General features: G+C 53.1%; 1 protein-coding gene across 1 annotated transcript in view; it reads right to left on the reverse strand.

Moving 5' to 3' along the window:
- LMO1 (LIM domain only 1) overlaps window positions 1-2,967 on the reverse strand; it is a gene marked incomplete at both ends in the record, with an annotated part of 35,381 nt that extends 32,414 nt beyond the window's left edge. Inside the window, one exon of the mRNA XM_082844753.1 lies at window positions 2,943-2,967. Coding sequence (XP_082700879.1) covers window positions 2,943-2,967 — 25 coding nt within the window. The remainder of the gene's footprint in view (window positions 1-2,942) is intronic.
- Window positions 2,968-18,203: the final 15,236 nt, after the last annotated feature.

The following is an 18,203-nucleotide window of genomic DNA, read 5'->3' on the forward strand; positions in this document are numbered from 1 at the left end:
AAGTCTCTTAAACCCGTTGCTACGGCAAAGCGATTGATATTTCATTATCTTTCAGAAGTGCAACATGAAAGCCCTGCAGCCCAGCAGAGCAAGAGCTTTGGTCCTCAGCAGCTGGCGGACCTGACTTCAACCAGAGGAGCCCCGGCCTCTTCCGACAAGATGCTGTCAGGTGGAGAAAAGGCATTGGGGGTGGTTAATAGGAGCCTGAGTTCACGCTGCAGCCAGACAAAGGGTGCAGTCCGCAGCCCTGAGGAACACACCCCTTGGGGGCCCTGGGGACCAGTGCTGACTCCCAGCCCAGACGGCCACCTGCTGGGAGGGTGTAAGTGCAAGGAAGGATTTAGGCAGCAGGTGTGGGGGGAGGGTGAGTATATCCAGAGCCTTTCTCCCTCCCCCCAACTGAAGGTACCACCTTCAAGGTTTCCTGGAACCAGGAGATGCTAGACTCCAGTGGGGAGTGGAGGGTGGATTTTATGAGCAGAAAGGTTGCTTTTGGAAGACAGCTCTAGGCTGAGCAGGACAAGGAGCAAATGGCTCCTCAGGGCCTAAGCCAGCCTTCTTCCTTGTGCTGTGATGTGTCCCAGAGCTCAGTGGCAGCAACAGTACAGAGCACCATATGGTTTAGACTGGACAGGGGCAGCGCGAGCTCTCCTCCACGGGTCTGCTGAAGACCAGGGAAAAAACATATGCCCAGGGTGTAGGCAGGAGATGGGCTAAAATGACCTCCAGAGAGCCATTCCCATTCAGGGCTCATCTGGAAACCTTTAGTATCACAAAGCCCGGGGCACTCTGGGTGCCTGCACAGAGTGCAAGACCCGAGGTGGTGGTGGTGGCGGTGTCGTCTTATTGGCGGGAGACCAGTCTCCCTGCCTGAGGCCGCCCATGTATGGGGCCTGGGTCTTCCGGGTTTCTGGCTTGGGCCTGGGGAGCCAAGCATGCTAAACAATCTCTGCTAAAGACATACCCTGATTTCCACATGCTCCCCAAACACCAAGGAAGGACCCTCTGCCCTGGCTCCTCATTCTACCAAGAGGGAAAGTGAAGAGATGGGCATGACTGGCCCGAGATCACACAGGGAGTCAGTGGAGACAGGAGCTAAATCAAGGTCTCCTGCATCCTTATCTGGCCTGACCCCAGACCTTCTCCTCTTTCAATCTGTACACACTGCGCCGGCCCAGCCCTCTGATGGCCCACATGGGGCTCCAGGGGAGGGGTCCATGAAGAGAGAAAAGCATAAGGAGATGAATGTCACACCCCAGCCAGACCCTGCACAATGGATTCTTTCGGCCAGAGCGTTTAGTTCCCCCTCCCTCTCTTTCCACACTCACACTGAGAAATGGCCTTGAGGGCCACAGGGCTCCCGCACATGCCACCCCCAGGCCAGATATTTTTTTTTTTTTGGTTTTTTTTTTTTTTTTTTTTTTTTTGTGGTATGTGGGCCTCTCACTGCTGTGGCCTCTCCCGTTGTGGAGCACAGGCTCCGGACGCGCAGGCTCAGCAGCCATGGCCCACGGGCCCAGCCGTTCCGCGGCATGTGGGATCTTCCCGGACCGGGGCACGAACCCGTGTCCCCTGCATCGGCAGGCGGACTCTCAACCACTGCGCCACCAGGGAAGCCCCCAGGCCAGATATTTTAAATGTCCCTCCCTGCTGGAGGTCTCAGAAGGTGGGAGGGGAGGCTAGGGGCATCAGCACATGATGGCAGCAAAGTGAACATCCTGTGTGACCTTAAGTCACTTAACTTCAGATTTTCACCAAGTGACCATGTCAGTAACACCACTGACCTGGAGAGCAAGAGGGCACAGACCTCTACTACTCACTAGCGGAGGTCAGAAGATGTCACTCTAAGAGGATTTCCGCCGACTCACAGAAAACCCACCTTCTCAGTTCCTTACCAGTAGAACCCAGGTGATGGCGTGGATGCTAACAATTACATTCACATCTCCCTCCCGACAACACTAACAAACTTAACACACCAGGTAACCCTCACCTACAGGGCAGGACGGCCTGGGACAGCCAGGGGATGGCCACTCTTGACCCTGAGGGCTGCCCTTGGGTCACAGGGCACCCCTGGTTTTACCCTCAAGGGGACTGGGTTCTCCAACCTCTCCTGCACATACCAGGACAATTACTGCAGGGCACTCCCAGTCAGGAAGGCTTTAGGGTGTGTGGGACCACCATGGGTCCCTCTGCTCTGACCTCTCGGGCGCAGCGAGGCTCTTGACCAGGGCACGTCCATGCCGCTCCTGCACTCGTGCTACTGGCCAGGAGCGGGACACTTTCTTCCTCTGGGCCAAACTCCTGCCTCCGATTTCAAGAGACAGTGAGAATCACACTGGGAGACAGTGGGAATCACTGGAGGCAACCCTTTTTCTCACCAAGCTTTCGGGCAGCTGTCTCCCCGAGGGTCCGGCCGGCCTTTCCTCTCGCCTGCCGGGCACCCGGCGGCCACCGTCTTTCCGCGCGCCCGCTCGCCGCAAGCTCTGGAGTCCGATTTCCCGAAGCCACTGATTTGCTCGGCGCTCAGCGCCTCTCGGGTTACGCGGGCGGCGCGAGGCTGATGGCTGCGGTGAGAGGAGCAGCCGCAAAGACGAAAACGCTCTACGTGAACCACTGCTGCGCCGAGATCGGAGGGCAGCCGGAGCCTCCACGCGGCCCCGCGGAGCATCACACGGCCGGCGCACAGCTCGCCCTCCCGCGGTTCGGTCCGGCCTGTCCCGGCCCCGGGGCCGCGCAGCCCGGGGCTCCCTCATCTCCCCACGCCAGTCCCACTCGGTCCTCCCCCCGCCCCAGGCTCCAGCCCCAGCGCCCTGCGGACCGCCCGCCCGGCAAGCCCGGCACAGCCCGGTGTGTGCGCGCCGGTGTCCTGGCGTGTGTGTTCCCGCGCGCCGCGGCGGGGGGCGCGGGTGTGCGGGGAGTCGGGACCCCCGCCCGCCACCTACCGTCCTCCTTGTCCAGCACCATCATCTCGGGCGCTCCGTGTCCAGCCGCAGCTCGGCTCGGCCGGGAGAAGGGCGCCGGCTCCGGGCGCGCTTCGGCGGGGCGGCCGGTCCTCGGGCAGCGAGCGGGCTCTAATTACCCGCTTGCCCGGCTCTTAACCTAGATTGCACTCAGCTAGAATTACATTCAGGAGTGAAGCACTTCGCAGATACAAAAGCAGTCTCACCTACTTTTGTGCCTCAGAATTGCAAGGAACTATGAACTGCAATTTAGAGAGAGAGAAGGAGAGGGAGAGAGAAGGGGGAAGAGAGGATCAGAGCCGTTTCTTTGATTCTCACCTTCTAAATGGCTCAATTTGCCCAGTATAATCTGTCTTAATGTAATTGCATTTGATAGCTCATAACCCTGGCTCTGGCAACGACACAGCTTTCAGCCTCATAAAGTGTTTTCCCCTCGGATTTAATCTGAATCTCAATCTAAAATTATATTCAAAGAGATGGGGGAATCTCGGCGGCCGTCTCCCGCTGCCTTTCTCCCTCAACGTATGAGGTTTGCACTCCTGCTACTGAATAAATGCACACATTTCCCGAGGCCCCCCTCCCTCCCGGGTTAATGGGGAGTGGAGACGCGCGGCTGCCCGGCTCCGCAGCGCCGCCTGGAGGCCTGTCGGCCCCAACTCGGCGTGTGGCTCTGCTCAGGACCCAGGGTCCTCATTCCCAGTAACTGCCTGGTGGACCACACCTGTCTGTCACTCCCAGCCCCTCAGCCTTGATTTTGCCCCCCTCCCACGGGGCAATGTTTCTCTGACCTCGTGCCCTCCCTTCCTACTTCCTCTTCCCCAGGTTTCTGGTTGCTTCTTGGATTGTTTGGTAAAATTAACCCTCTGCAGGGCACAAATTTTCCCACTGTGTGTCTTACAGCACCGCCTTTACCCCAGAAGCCCCTCCCAAGAGCATCCTGATTCCATAGAGAATGGGATCCTGTCTCAAATTCTCTCTGAGCAAGCACAGCATGGCCTTAAAGGTTTTTTTTTTCATTCCACAACTATTTATTGAGCATATACTATGCACCAAGCACTATTTTAAGGCCCTGGGGATATAGCAGTGAAAACAAAAATTCCTGCTATTGCAGAGTTGACAATTCTTGCTCTGTAACTCAGGAGGCAGGAAGGGAGACAGTGTTCATCTCCTCTCCCTCTGAACCCTGCTTCTCTCCCAGAGCCCTGGGTCTGGTGCCCAGGCTGCCTACTCCAGGAAGGCCACTCTTCAATAGCAAGAGCATTATTTCCTTGACAGTACAGAGTTCCAGGATGGCATGAAAATCTTAATGGCTTTTCTCCAGACAGATGTGTCAGAGGCTCATCCCCGCAGTCACTCTGAGGACTAGACCCAGGCAAGGAGAAGGAAGCTGGAGTCCCTGGAGGGGCAAAGGGCCACCAGTTGAGACTTCATCCCATCTCTGCCTATTACCAACAGTGGACCTTAGCAAGTCATTTTCTCTCCCCAGGCCTCAGTTTCCCTGTTTGTGAAGTGGGAGACCTGCTCTGCTATCTCCAAGGTTGCTGCGGGGATCAGAGGAGATAATGCATGTGAATGTGCTTTGTGAACTGTGGCACCCCAGACAACGGAAGGGGACGTAGTGGGTACAAAGGAGACTTGGAGGCCAGGTCATGCCCCTTAAGCCCTGGGAGGCCCCAGTGCAGGGTGCTTGACTGGGGAGGGGAAGGGGGGAGTGGTGCTGCAGTCTATGGTCCTCTATCGTAGGCAGCAAAGTCAAGCTTTGAGAAAACAGAAGAGAGGCTGCTTCTAATGAGCTGCTTCCTCCGCAGCTCAGAGAGTTTCGCTTTCCCCTTCATCTTGAATACTTAATCCTAATAGTCCTTGAGTATATTTGATGTTAAATATATCATTTTGCTCAGACTCACCATCCCTCAGGACTGCGAGCTTGATCTCTCCCCTGTCACTGCAGCTGAACTGTACCCTGAGGGTCTGAGGGAGGCTTTGGCACTGCTGCCGCAGGCACATTTAGTGGCAGCCCCTCACCCCAGCCTGAGTGAGGGGGCCAGACAGTGTAGCAAGCACAGGGCCTGACAGGCTGGCAAGGGGTAGCTTCTTGCTGTAGACACCTCTGTGCTACCTGGAGGTATTCACTCCACAAGGGCTGCAGCCCTACTCCTGACCTCCAGGGCTGCTTCTCCTGACTTTCTGGGTCTGGCCCTGACCCACACACCTGGGCTCCATCAGCTGGGGCCACTTGCTCACTCTTTCATCCACGTGTTGTGCTCAGGACTCCGTCCCAACACCAGCTCTCCCCAGCCCCCAGGGTGCCCAGTTAGCAGCCACACAGCCAGCCTCCCTCTAGGGAGTCAGAGGCCCTGCATGCCACCCCAGGGACTGGTGCACCTTGGGGTACTGAGCAGGGGATCGGTGCTGTGTGTGAAGGGCTGGCTGCTTGTGCCCACAGGCAGCTCTCTCTGCAGCCCCAGTGGTGAGCACTGAGTTCCCACACTCACCTGGAGAAGGGCCTCTGCAGAGGCTTTCTGCTTCACAGAGCTACCCGGCAAGCCTTGGACAGTTTGGGTGACTTGAGCTCCCAGCCAGGAAGAGGCCTGCTGGGTTTACAAACCCAGACACGAGCCTGGCTCAGCTTATGGGTAACTGCTGTGCAGGCAGGTAACTCCCACGCCCATGCTCACTCCTACGCCTCCAGGTCCAGGGACACGCCCACAACACCAGGGTGCAGTCCTCGGATCCCCTGGGGCTGGGGGAGGGTGTCTGCACCTGACACATTCCACAGGTGATGAGCATATACTCTCACTTCCATACTGCCAAGAGTGCTCCAAAATGCCCTTGAAATGCCTCTGGGGACGGCGGGGGAGGCCATTTGATCAGTCCCCTAGGTTACGGTGAGGGAAGAGGGGGTGCTCCTGGCTGCTTTACAAAGTTTTGGGCAGGTCCTAGCAGTTTGTCTTGTACCTGGCAGTAAAGTCCTGAGGAAGGATTCCTGCATCAGGGTTGGGGGTTGGGGGGGAGGTTGGAGACTTGGTGCCCGAGGGCCCAGGCAGACCAGATATTCCAGAACCCTTCAGTAGAGCCTGTCAGATGTGCCTCAGCCTGAGGGCCCTGCTCCCAACACAGTGCAGCTGTCTCTAAGATGGGGTTACAAGCTGGCCTCACAGGTGACACTCAAAGGGGTATTTGGAGTGACAAAGGCCATTTCCCTGTGGCCGCCACAGTTGACTGGACAGGGTGAATCTACAGACTTTGCAGAACAATCAGGATACCTGCTGGCCAAGTTCAGATGCCCTGCCCTGCCCCCTACTCACACAAAAGCAGCCCATGCACAGAGATTTGCAACCAGCTAGAGTGGAGAAGTACACGGTTGGCAAACTTTTCCTCTTTTGGTTTCTGGAGGCCCTGGACAGGCCTTCTAGGAAGCTGCAGTTATAACTTACTAGGCTTTGTGGGTGCCTAGGCAGAATTTGCACTCCAGAAAACAAGTCTCCCCACTCACTTGATGAAGTCCAATCCACCCCTGCACAACAGCCCAGAGAAGGCTGTCGATACAGGCTGTCGACCAAATGTCCTAGTTTGCCCTGGGGCTGAGGGGTTTCCAGGATCCAGGACTGTCAGTGTTAAAACAGGGACGGTCCTGGGCAAACCAGGACAGTTAATCACCCTAGTGGGATGTGGTAGGGTGGGACAAGGGACTAGTGGGGCCGGAGAGAAAGGCCAGGCAGCCAGATCCTTCCCTGCAGACCAGCAGCTGCCTCCCACCCCCAAATTTCCCAGCCTCCTGCCTCAGGGCTCCATCTCCTGGGCACCAAATAACTGCCCTAGCAACTGGCAGTGCTCCTTGGGCCAGCAGCACTGTGAGCCCTCCTGAGAGACTGGCAGTTAGAATGGGAAGGGTGTGAGCTGGATCCTGGGGTGGTCCAGATTTTGGGAGAGCCAAGCTTCCTTATGCAACTGGGGCGGGCGGGGGGGTTTAAGAAAGGAACAGTAGATCACTAATACAAATTACAACAGAAGGACTCTGAAGCTTATAATTCATTAGCTTCAAGGTGAATCCGGCCCTGATATCTTGGATATATGGCCCATCCACGGGCCCTAGCCAGCGGAGCACCTCCCAACACGCTGGACTGGGGGAGCTGATGGTGAGCGTCCTCCCCAGCCCTGCCAGGGGTGAAGCAATGTCACCCATCCCGCAGCTATGAAGTTCCAGACCGGAAGGGACCCCAGGACAGTGCCGGGTTCTCTGGGCATCCCCCTGGGGGAGCCGTTCTGCAGTCGGTGCAGAAGGGGGAGGGCGTGCAGATACCCAAGTGGGAGGCGGGGAGACTGGGGCCAGCGGGCACTGCGGGGAAGCCCGCGGCGCGGATCGGAGAGGCGCTCCTGTGTCTGCGAGGCGACAAGAGCCAGTGAGAAAGTTCCCGGCCCGAGCGTGCGGGGTTGGCGGGCTCGGGGTGGCCCGTGTGACTTCCTAATCCCCCTGAGAAGCCTCGGGGGCTGAGCCCGGCACCCCGACACACATCCGCGCGCACCTCCACCGCCCGGCTTCCAGGAAGCAGCCCAGCGGCCCGAGGCAGCTGGGAGCCGGGGGCGCTGCCGCCGCCGCCGCGCGGGGTGGCCTCAGCCGGGCCCGCGCCGCCGCCCCCACCCTGCGGCCCGCGGGTCCCCGGGCACCTACCGTCCTCCTGGTCCAACACCATGGTTCCCCCCCCGGGCCGAGGACGCGGAGGGGCGGGCGGCTCGGACTCCGCCGCCGCCCGCCTGCGCTGCTCCAGTCGGCCCCGCGCGGGCTCCGCGCCCGGCTAGCGCTGCCGCGGACGGGGGCGGGCGGACGGGGGCGGACGGACGGGCGCCGGGAGCTGAGCCCAGCGGACAGGGAGCTCGCGCGGGCTGGCGCAACCCGGGGGCGGGGCGGGGCGGGGCGGGGCTGGGGCGCATCAGCCGGGCCGGGATCGCCGAGCCGATCCGGCAGCCGCTGCCCGAGCCGGGCCGCCGCCGCCGCCGCCGCCGCCGCCGCCGCCGCCGCGCGCCCTTCTCTGCGCGCTGGCAGCGCTCGCGCAGCCGAGTGAAGCCTGCGTTTCCCAGGGCCCCTCAGATTCCCCTGTTAATTAAATCAATTCATTATGCTCAGATCTGATTAGCGGCCCTTCCCCCCTTTGAATCAATTATTCAATACACAAACATAATTGCTTGGGCCAGAGGTGCACGCCATTAGCTTATTTAACTCCAAGGACACTAATTACCCGCAGGGCACGGGAACTTTTCTCATTAATTCTGACAAAACACAAAAGCACAGCCAGAGTGTGTGCGTGTGAGGACTCTGTGTGTGTGTGTGTGTGTATGTGTGATCACATGCCGGAGTGTGGGCTGTGTGGGGTGGTGAGCCACTGTGTGAGCTTCAGCTGGGACTTGGGGGTGGCGGAATGTGTGTGATTTCGGGTGGGAGTGTGTGGGGTGTCGTTTTGAGTCTGTGACCCTGTCCTCGTGAGTGTGGGACTCTACGTGTGCGACTGTCAGTGCATCGGGCTGGGTGTGGCTCTGAGTCTGGGGACTGAGGGCGAGGGTCCGAGCCCCAACGCAGGAATGTATGAGATTGTGCGAGTGCTTCTGTGTGTGGCTGTGAATGTGACTCCCTGGCTACTGTGGTAGGCACCCATCCCCTTTCTTTTTCGCCTAATTGCCTGGCCATGGCCCACTGCACGCTCAGACCCACAAGGGCAAGTGCAGACCACACAAGAGAAACCGGAAGAATCAGGAGGTGGTGCCCAGGTTGGGGCAGTGTCCCCCTCCCCCCATCACCGGTTTGTGCACCGACTGGACTATGCTCCCCCTCCCCCCCAGTTATAAACCTCAGGTTCCCATCATCCCCTTCCCTCGCCCTCTCACTGCACATCCCTATACTTCCCCCATTCTCCAGCGTTTATTCCAAAGCCCTCCTGAGTCCCAGCTCGCCCCCTTCCATTTCCACAAGTGCTTGATATCTAGGCACACTCCCCCACCCAATTCCACAAACCTTACTTCTTTGCCTCCTGTCTGTAAGGTTGAACGGAGGGTGTGCCTATGGTCGACCAACTTCTCCACATTCTACCTCCCAGGAAATCTTTATTGAGAGAGAGCCAGTGAGAGAGCCCACAGAGGCAGGGACACAGAGGGTAATTGATTCCCCCAAATTAGGTTTCTGCTTTCTAAAGACCGGTATTGTTCCTGTTCTCAATGTGCACAGAGGTACTGAAGATTTCCTTTTTGTTTCCTCAGGCAATGAATGAGCTTAATCCATTTGGCTTTATAAATCAGGAAACTAATATTCGCTCCTTCCATAGCCGCTTTTTTAAAAATTTAATTGGTGGGGGAGGCACAGCTTGTCACCCTTATGCTGTCCCCAAGCCCCCACTTATCAAAACACATTCTGATTGAGGGGTGGAGAGAGGGCTGGGGGGAAGGGAGGGCTCATCCTGATTCCTTCTGCCCTCCTCCATCCTTGCCCATGGACCCACATAGTTCATACTGGAAAAAGTTTGTGAAATGACTGAATTAATCATATTCAGTTCAGTAAAGAAAAGCAGACTGTTCAGAGGTGCTCTTCAGGATGATCTCCCACATCTGCTGCTCTCGGTCTCCCATGAGCACTGAACATGGCCTTGCCATGACTGGGTCTGGCAAATCCTCATCCTCACCATCCAGCACAAGCTGCTAGAGTCATCTTCCTGGTGCCAAGCCCTGCGCCTGCTACTCTCCTGCTCAAGGTACCAAAATGTTCATTGCAGCTCTATTTACAATAGCCCAGAGATGGAAGCAACCTAAGTGTCCATCATCGGAAGAATGGATAAAGAAGATGTGGCACATATATACAATGGAATATTACTCTGCCATAAAAAGGAACGAAATTGAGCTATTTGTAATGAGGTGGATAGATTAGAGTCTGTCATACAGAGTGACGTAAGTCAGAAAGAGAAAGACAAATACTGTATGCTAACACATATATATGGAATTTAAGAAAAAAATGTCATGAAGAACCTAGGGGTAAGACAGGAATAAAGACACAGACTTACTAGAGAATGGACTTGAGGATATGGGGAGGGGGAAGGGTGAGCTGTGACAAAGCGAGAGAGAGGCATGGACCTATATACACTACCAAACGTAAGGTAGATAGCTAGTGAAGCAGCCGCATAGCACAGGGAGATCAGCTCGGTGCTTTGTGACTGCCTGGAGGGGTGGGATAGGGAGGGTGGGAGGGAGGGAGACGCAAGAGGGAAGAGATATGGGAACATATGTATATGTATAACTGATTCACTTTGTTATAAAGCAGAAACAAAAAATAAAATTAAAAAAAAAAAGAAGCTTCCATGGCTCCCCTTTGTCCATAAAACAAAGCCCTAACTACTTATCCTATCATTTCAGGCCCTTCGGGAGATCTGGGGAAGCCTTTGTAACCACCACTGCCCTTCACTTCAATTCAATTGCTATCTATTGATCTCCAACAACAATCCCACACCCCAGCCCCTCTGGACTGCTTTACTGTAATTGAACACACCCTGCAGGTTCTTGCTCTAGTGATTCTTCTCATGGCATCCCTCTGCTTAGAAAGCCCTTGCCCACCTCTCAAAGCCCTCTAAGGAAACCTCTCCCCTACGTTTCTCTAAGTGAGTGTCTCTATGTGAAGTCTGGATGACTGAGTGGTATGTGGATTATTCCATTGAGCCCTGGAGTATAAGGTCAGCCCTTGAGGGCAGAGTTTCAGCTCTCCTCTGGAGTGGAAGGACAGATATCATATGAAGAGTCTACACTGGGTCACTGGAGAAAATGCGAGCTGCAGAAGCAGGGGAAGGATTCAGATATAAGAATGGAGGCTCAGAAGGAGGGAACCTTGGGTACTATCTCTCCTCCCTCCCCAGGATCTCAGATGGCATGGGACCAGAACCCAGTTGCACGCTTCCTCTGGATCTAATATTTGGATCTCCATGCTTCTCTGTGTTGCTGGGCATGGCCACTGCCTGGATTGGTGCCGGCTGTTCCTGGCACTAGGGCATCTGGCCAACAGGACAAGAGGGGGCTGAAATTCTGCCCTCTCTCTTCTCTCTAAGCCATGTGCTTGACATGGGCTGCACCCACCAAAAGAGGGTACTTTTTGCTAGTTTGCACAGAAGCACTATGTGGACTCGTGTGGCCCCGGAATTGAGTGATCTGCTTGGCCGGATCTGACACTCAAGGAGGCCAGCCTGAAGGGTTGAGCACCCAGCCTCCTCTGCCCCCACCCTCACTCACACCAAGGGCCTGTGTGAGCTCTGAGAAGACCAGCCTCCTGGTTTTCATAGAGGAAGAGAAAATTCAGAGAGTTTAACCATAATGGGTGGTCAGGGATACTGAAACAGATGCCCAGCCCATCTTTGAATTTATATGGGCCCCAAGCACTGGTGAAGAACACTGAACTCAGTCCATCCATGAGATTCAGACATGGACAGATCTACTGTAAGGATCAAGGTCCCCAGCAGAAACCACGCTGGAGGAGAGACAGTGAGCTTCCTGAAAGGAGATCCTCATGGGCACCTAGACTGAGTAGAAAGCCTGGAGTTTGGAGGGGCAACAACTCCAGGTATGGCGCAAAGCTAGGCCTGACCCACTTCCACCCGGCACTCCCATAGGAAGTGGGCAGTGGTGCAGATGAGGAAGCATATCACTAACGGCTTTACTATCGAAGCCTCTTCTGAAAGAGCTGGTCACTAGGAATAAAAGGTAACTGTAGAGAGGGACAAGAGCAACTGGGTCAGCAGCTCGGTGGCATTGGTGGCAGCACATGCATGCAATGGACGACAAGATGGCAAGAGTATTGGGAAGCAGCTCTCGTTATATGGGAGGCATCTGTATCCCTAGCCCATCAATCCTACCTCCCAACCCTGGGACTGTTAGAGAGAAAATGGCTTTATCCAGAACTCCAAATCTGACAGTGTCCAGAGGGCACTTGGATAACACATGTAAGCATTCCTAGAAGGTCTTACACCTTTTTGGAGAGGAGGATCCAGAAGAAGAGAATCAGAGCATGAGAATTTCGGGCTAATTGTTGTAAATGTGTAAGATCTGGTACCCGGCATATGTATGGGCTCCATATTCCAACTTGCTTTAGCTATGTGACTGGCATGAAGGGAGAGGCTATGGGAGCAGGAATGGGCCGGAACAGCCCCGACGGCCAGCTTTGCCTGATGGCAGTGGAGATCAGCAGGACACGCAAAGGGCATCATTAACATCAGGCCAACCAAAGGCTTTGTTCCCATGGCCCCTCGCTGCCCGGAAGGTCTCCTGAAGCCACACATGCTCGCCCATGCTCCTGAACTTCTGTTTCATTTCTCTTCTTGTCTCCCCAACTGTCTGATTCATCCCCCTGCTCCTCTGAAGTCTCAGCAGATGATGTCACCTCCTACCTTATGAGATGAGAGGTGTTAGACAGAAAGGCCCACCTCCTCCTGCTGAACACCTTCCCCTGGGGTGCTGTCCACGGCTGTTGGGGTGTGTAGCCCTTACTCGGGATTTCTCCTTTGAGTTCTACTCCAGTATTTCCAAATGCCCCCTTGATATTTCCACTTGGCTGTTTCAAAGGTATCTTAAAATTTAAAATCCAAATTGAGCTCATGATTTCTTCCCAAATCTTTCTTCATCTTGTTCCAGTAAACCTGCCACTCAGTTCTTAATACCAGAAATCTGGAAGTAAAGCAGAATTTCAACCAAGCCAGCAAAAGTAACCAAAAAGAAGTTTGTGTGTGTGTGTGTGTGTGTGTGTAAGAAACAGCAAATATATGGAATAAGATGGAATAAGTAAAGTATATCAGTATATTACACTAAATGTGAAGAGACTGGATTTCCCTAACAAAAAACAGTTTGTCTAAGTTAAAACATAAAATATAGCCAAATGCTGTTTACAAGAAATATTCCCCAAACAAGGAATTCCTCTATGAAAACCAGACCCATTAATTCCACTTCTAGGTATATAGACAAGAGAACTGAAAACGTGGCCACACAAAAATTTGTACAGTGATGTTTATAGCAGCATTATTTATAATAGCCAAAAGGTGGGAAAAAACCAAATGTCCATCAACTGACAAATGGACATTACTGGGCCATAAAAAGGAATGAAGTACTGATACACGCCACAAAATGGATGAACCTTTAAAATGTTATGCTGTGTGAAAGAAGGCAGTCACAAAAGTCTACATGTTATATGAGTCCATTCATTCAAAATGTCAAGCGTAGGCAAGTCGGTAGAGACAGAAAGCAGATGAGTGGGGTTAATAGTGGGATGACAGCTAAAAGGCACAGGGTTTCTTTTTGAGGTAATGAAAGGTTCTAAAGTTGACTGTGGTGATTCACCCATCTATAAATACACTAACATGCAATATATTGTACACTTTAAATGGATAAATTGTATGGTATGTAAATTATATCTCAATAAAGCTATTTTTTAAAATGGTGCTACCATAATTGGTTATCCATCTGGAAGAAACAAATGGGATCCCTACCCACTCCCATAAAGATTATGTTCCAAATGGGTTAGAGATTTTAATACAAAAATGAAACAATGAAAATATTAGAAGAAATTTAAAGGAAAAATGGAATAGATTTGGATAATGAAAACATGAGTAAATTTGGTGGGGGATATCTGCAAGAGTAGCAAAAGAAAGGACAGACATTATACTAAGTTAATTTTTAAAACTTTGATGGCGGGCTTCCCTGGTGGCGCAGTGGTTGAGAGTCCGCCTGCCGATGCAGGGGACGCGGGTTCGTGCCCCGGTCCGGGAAGATCCCACATGCCGCCGAGCGGCTGGGCCCGTGAGCCATGGCCGCTGGGCTTGCACGTCCGGAGCCTGTGCTCCGCAACGGGAGAGGCCACAACAGTGAGAAAAAAAAACTTTGATGGCAAAAGATACCATAAACAAAGAAAAAAAACAAATGATTTAGCAGAAAAATATATGCAAAATATAAAACAATAAAAGGGAAAATATTATATATACAAAGAGTTTCTATAAATTGTAAAGAAAAAGACAAATGCCCAAAAGAAAAATGGAAATAGGGTATGAACAGGCTGTTGCGGGAGGAGGAAATCTAAATGGCCAATAAAATGCTTACCCTCATTATTGTTTAGGAAAATGCAAATTAAAGCAAAATAAGTTTTCATTACTTTAATTCATCAGATTGGAAAAAAAATTAAGAGTAAATTTAAGGTCTGTTAGAAATGTGAGAAAATGGGCGCTCTCATTTGTTGCTGAGCAAGTAATCGGGCACTATCTGTTACAATTTGGGGCAAGTAACCCGGCGCTATTGATTAAAATTAGAAATGCACAGACCTTTTTTTTTTAACATCTTCATTGGAGTACAACTGCTTTACAATGGTGCGTTAATTTCTGCTTTACAACAAAGTGAATCAGTTATACCTATACATATGTTCCCATATCTCTTCCCTCTTGCGTCTCCCTCCCTCCCACCCTCCCTATCCCACCTGCACATACCTTTTGACCCAGAAATTCTCCTTCTGGGAATATATCTTATGGAGGAAAATCACCCGTATTTAAGGGTAGCCTTATAATTTCAGCATTGTTTGTGGTGGCAGGAAACTGGAAACTATCTGATATCAATGTCACTCAATGATCAAATAAACTGTCGTACAGCCCAGCTGTAGAACATCACGCAGCTGTTAAAACGGGAGTTAGACCTACAGCTATGGAATTGCGAAGGGTATCTGTGATGTACTGTTAAGCGAGAAAAGTAGGTTGCAGAGTAAGTAGCAAGTAATATCCCATTTAAAAGAAAACCTCTCTCTGCTTAGATGAACACAAAGGCAAGATGTGCAAGGCTGCTCCTGTTCAGGCTGTCAGCAGGGTGGCCTTAGCAGGTGAGAGTGGAAGGCGGGAGTTAAGGGCAAAGTAGCAACTTTCTTCATTGTGTACCTTTAGAATCTTTTCATTACTTATAATAAGTAAGTAACTTGTAATTTTAAAAAATTTAGAAATAAATTGGAGTCATTTTTGACACTCCCTCCAATCACACAGTCACCACGACTGCGCTAGTCTGAGGGACCGTTATCTTTTGCATGCTGCTGCAAGAGCTTCCTGCTAGCCTCCCTGCATCCACCCTGAGGCCCGCTAATACAGCCTCCATACCCCGTATGCAGCCAGGAGATGTCTTCAAAATGCAGATCAGATTTGGTCAACCAACCGTCAGAGCTGTAATGGCTCCCGGTTGCTCTCTGCGGAAAGCCCCCATCCCCAGCCTGTCCCTTGCTCTGCACAAGTCTCCTGAAGCATCTCCCATCACGGGCACCCACCACTTGCTCCCACCTTCAGTCGTTGCCCTTGTCATTGTCTGAACCACTGCTTGCCTCAGGGCCTGCAGGCTCGCTGTTTCGTCTACATGGAACGTTCTTCATTTGGACCACCTCTTGCTCACCCCGTGGGTCTGGGATTTAATGTCACTCTCTTCGTCAGGGTGGCCTCTCCCCTCCAGACTAGGTTAGATCTCCCTCTTACAGTCTGGCGGGGCCCTCTGCTTTTCCTCCATAGTTCTTATCACAACGATCTAGTTAATTACATAGTTATTTGTATACTTATTTGTGTGACGGGGATCAAAGAAAAACTGTTAAGTTGTAAGTGTTTGCATCTTCTCTTCCAACCCCCTGCTTTGGGGGAGAAATGGGTCAGACAAGAAGGCCCAGGGGTCTAACCCAACTCTGAGATTCTGAACTTGTCCTTGCCCTTCTCACAGCCACCACCCTAACCACAGTTGGGAGAATTTGTCTCCTCACATATTTCCCTCCACTCTTGTATTTATCTAGTCATCTAGCTTGTTCTGAGAACTGGTGATGACAGGGCCCTCTGTGGTGCTGGTGAGCTTGCAGGCTTCCCCGGCAGTTCGAGAGTGGCACACTCGATCTCCAAATGGCTTTCTTCTGCACCTCCCACCCATCAGAGACCCTCACCACGGGGGCGTCCTGGAGCCCCACTGTGCCCTCTGAGGCCACAGCCACCCCAGCAACCAAGCTCCAGCATGATCGGCAGCTTCAGAACCCCAATCCCATGGGCTTCCCTGCTGGCGCAATGGTTGAGAATCCGCCTGCCAACGCAGGGGACACGGGTTCGAGCCCTGGTCCGGGAAGATCCCACATGCCGCGGAGCAACTAAGCCCGTGCGCCACAAGTAATGAGCCTGCACTCTAGAGCCTGTGAGCCACAACTACAGAGCCCGAGTGCCACAACTACTGAAGCCCGCACGCCTAGAGCCTGTGCTCTGCAACAAGAGAAGCCACCGCAAGGAGAAGCCCGCGCACCGCAACGATGAGCAGCCCCCGCTTGCCGCAACTAGAGAAAAGCCCGCACACAGCAACGAAGACCCAACACAGCCAAAAATAAATAAATTATTAAAAAAAAGAAAAGAAAAAAGAATCCCAATCCCAATCAGAATCCCGAATAATCATCCTGCATGATTAGGGTCCTCTGCTCCCTTTCCCGTCCTCCTAATCACCTGTCCACCGAGGACTGAACACCTGGAGTGATCCTGGGCTGGATCTCTGAAGCCGGGCATCCCCACCTACTCGTGGGGCTGGGGCTGGTCCCAGAGCTTCATGGACTCCTGCCGACCGGCCCGTGGGCTGAGCACTGTGACTCAGTCCCAGAGAACAGACAGTGTCCTGACAAGCTTACCAGAGTGAACACGCCCACATGCAGGTGGTCCCCTTGGAGCTACAGCCGCATGTCCCAACAGCACACGCATCCCAGAAGCCGTCCTCCCGATGCTGCAGGCAGGGGCCAAGGTACGTGAGGCTGATGGGGAAGCACTCCTGGTCTGCTTCCTCCAGCCTCTATCTAGTGGGGTCCTTCTGTCCTACCCCTGCTCCCAAATCGAAGAGGCCCAAGGGGTTCTTTGTCACGCCCAGCCTGTCTGAGAGGCCCCACCAGTTCCCAAATGATACAGGTTTGGAGAAAAACCCATCACCCTGGAAGCCCATAGTCCTCTATGGCTGCTGCTACCCAGGACCTGCCTGGGTTTCTCCAAGCCAGGCATTGAGCCCTCACACTTGGGCCCCTTCTGTGGTCAGTCGTAGAAATATCTGAGTCCTGTCAGGGCTGGAGGTCACAGTCAGCCACTACTCAGGGCCTGCACTAAATATGCCCCAGCCCAGCAGACTGAGTCACCCACAGCCTGGAGACCGGCTGCTAATTCAGACCCTCAAAGAGCCTGTGGTGCTGCCCTGAGGCCTCTCAGACTTGGTGGTGACGGCTCAGGCCTGGATCCTGATTCAGGTTCGAACACTACTTAATGCAGATCTCAGGCAACTTCCCCTTCCTGAGCATGGCCGACTGCTGTTGGTGTCCCCAGCCTCCGTTCTCCCCTCCCTCCAGGGCAGCTGCCCAACTGGAGACCATCTTTCCCAGCTTCCCTTGCAAATAGGTGTAGACAACTTACTATTCTCATCTGTAGGCAGGAGAGATAGGAGCTACTTTTCCCTCTCCTGTGTACAAGGACGTTGCTTATCCAGGGCCTCCTGTCTTCCCCGCTTCCCATAAGCTAGAATACAGACATTCCAATACCCAGATTGGACTATGCAGGCGACTACACCCCGGAAAGGATGCAGGGAAACAAAGTGGAAGGAAGCTGGGTCCCTGAGTGACCTTGTAGAGCAGCCCTGACAACCTGAGCTTCTTACCTCGTGTTATGAGAGAGAGAAATAAAGTTCTATCTTATTCAAGCCATCGCAGTTTGGGGTCTATCACAGCAGCTTCGCCTTTCCCCTAATGCATACATTGAGCCTGATTCCCCAGCAATAAAATGGTTTCTTCAAGTTCCAAGTTTCCAATTCCAGGCTTTGCTTTGCCAGGACTTTGGTTTCTAGGAAGCTGTCCAGAATGCTCCCTTGGCCTGAGCAGACCCTTGCTATATGCCCTGCTTCATCCTTCCTTCAAGAAGTTCCCTGATGGTCACATAGGGCCTGACCCTGGGACAGACGGGGGAAAGGATATGCAGAAGTATCTCTTTTTAGCTGAGGGCACAGCTGGAACAGGAGTCAAGGCCAGCGGGATTAGTCTCTGTTTTAGGCTGCCTAGATCCCTGGTTTGAGCCTAGTTAGGTGTTCATCCTGACCCTACCCTTGGCTATTTTAGCCCAACTGCTCCAGCTGTGGGGCCTCTTGCAGTCCCCACCCCTCACTCACCTTTTCTGCTGATTCTAAGCCAGATTCTCTGAACCTGAAGATGTGACCCAGGTCTGTGGACACAAA

The sequence above is a fragment of the Leucopleurus acutus genome (assembly GCF_964270905.1).
Source record: "Leucopleurus acutus genome assembly, chromosome: 8".
Lineage (NCBI taxonomy): Eukaryota > Metazoa > Chordata > Mammalia > Artiodactyla > Delphinidae > Leucopleurus > Leucopleurus acutus.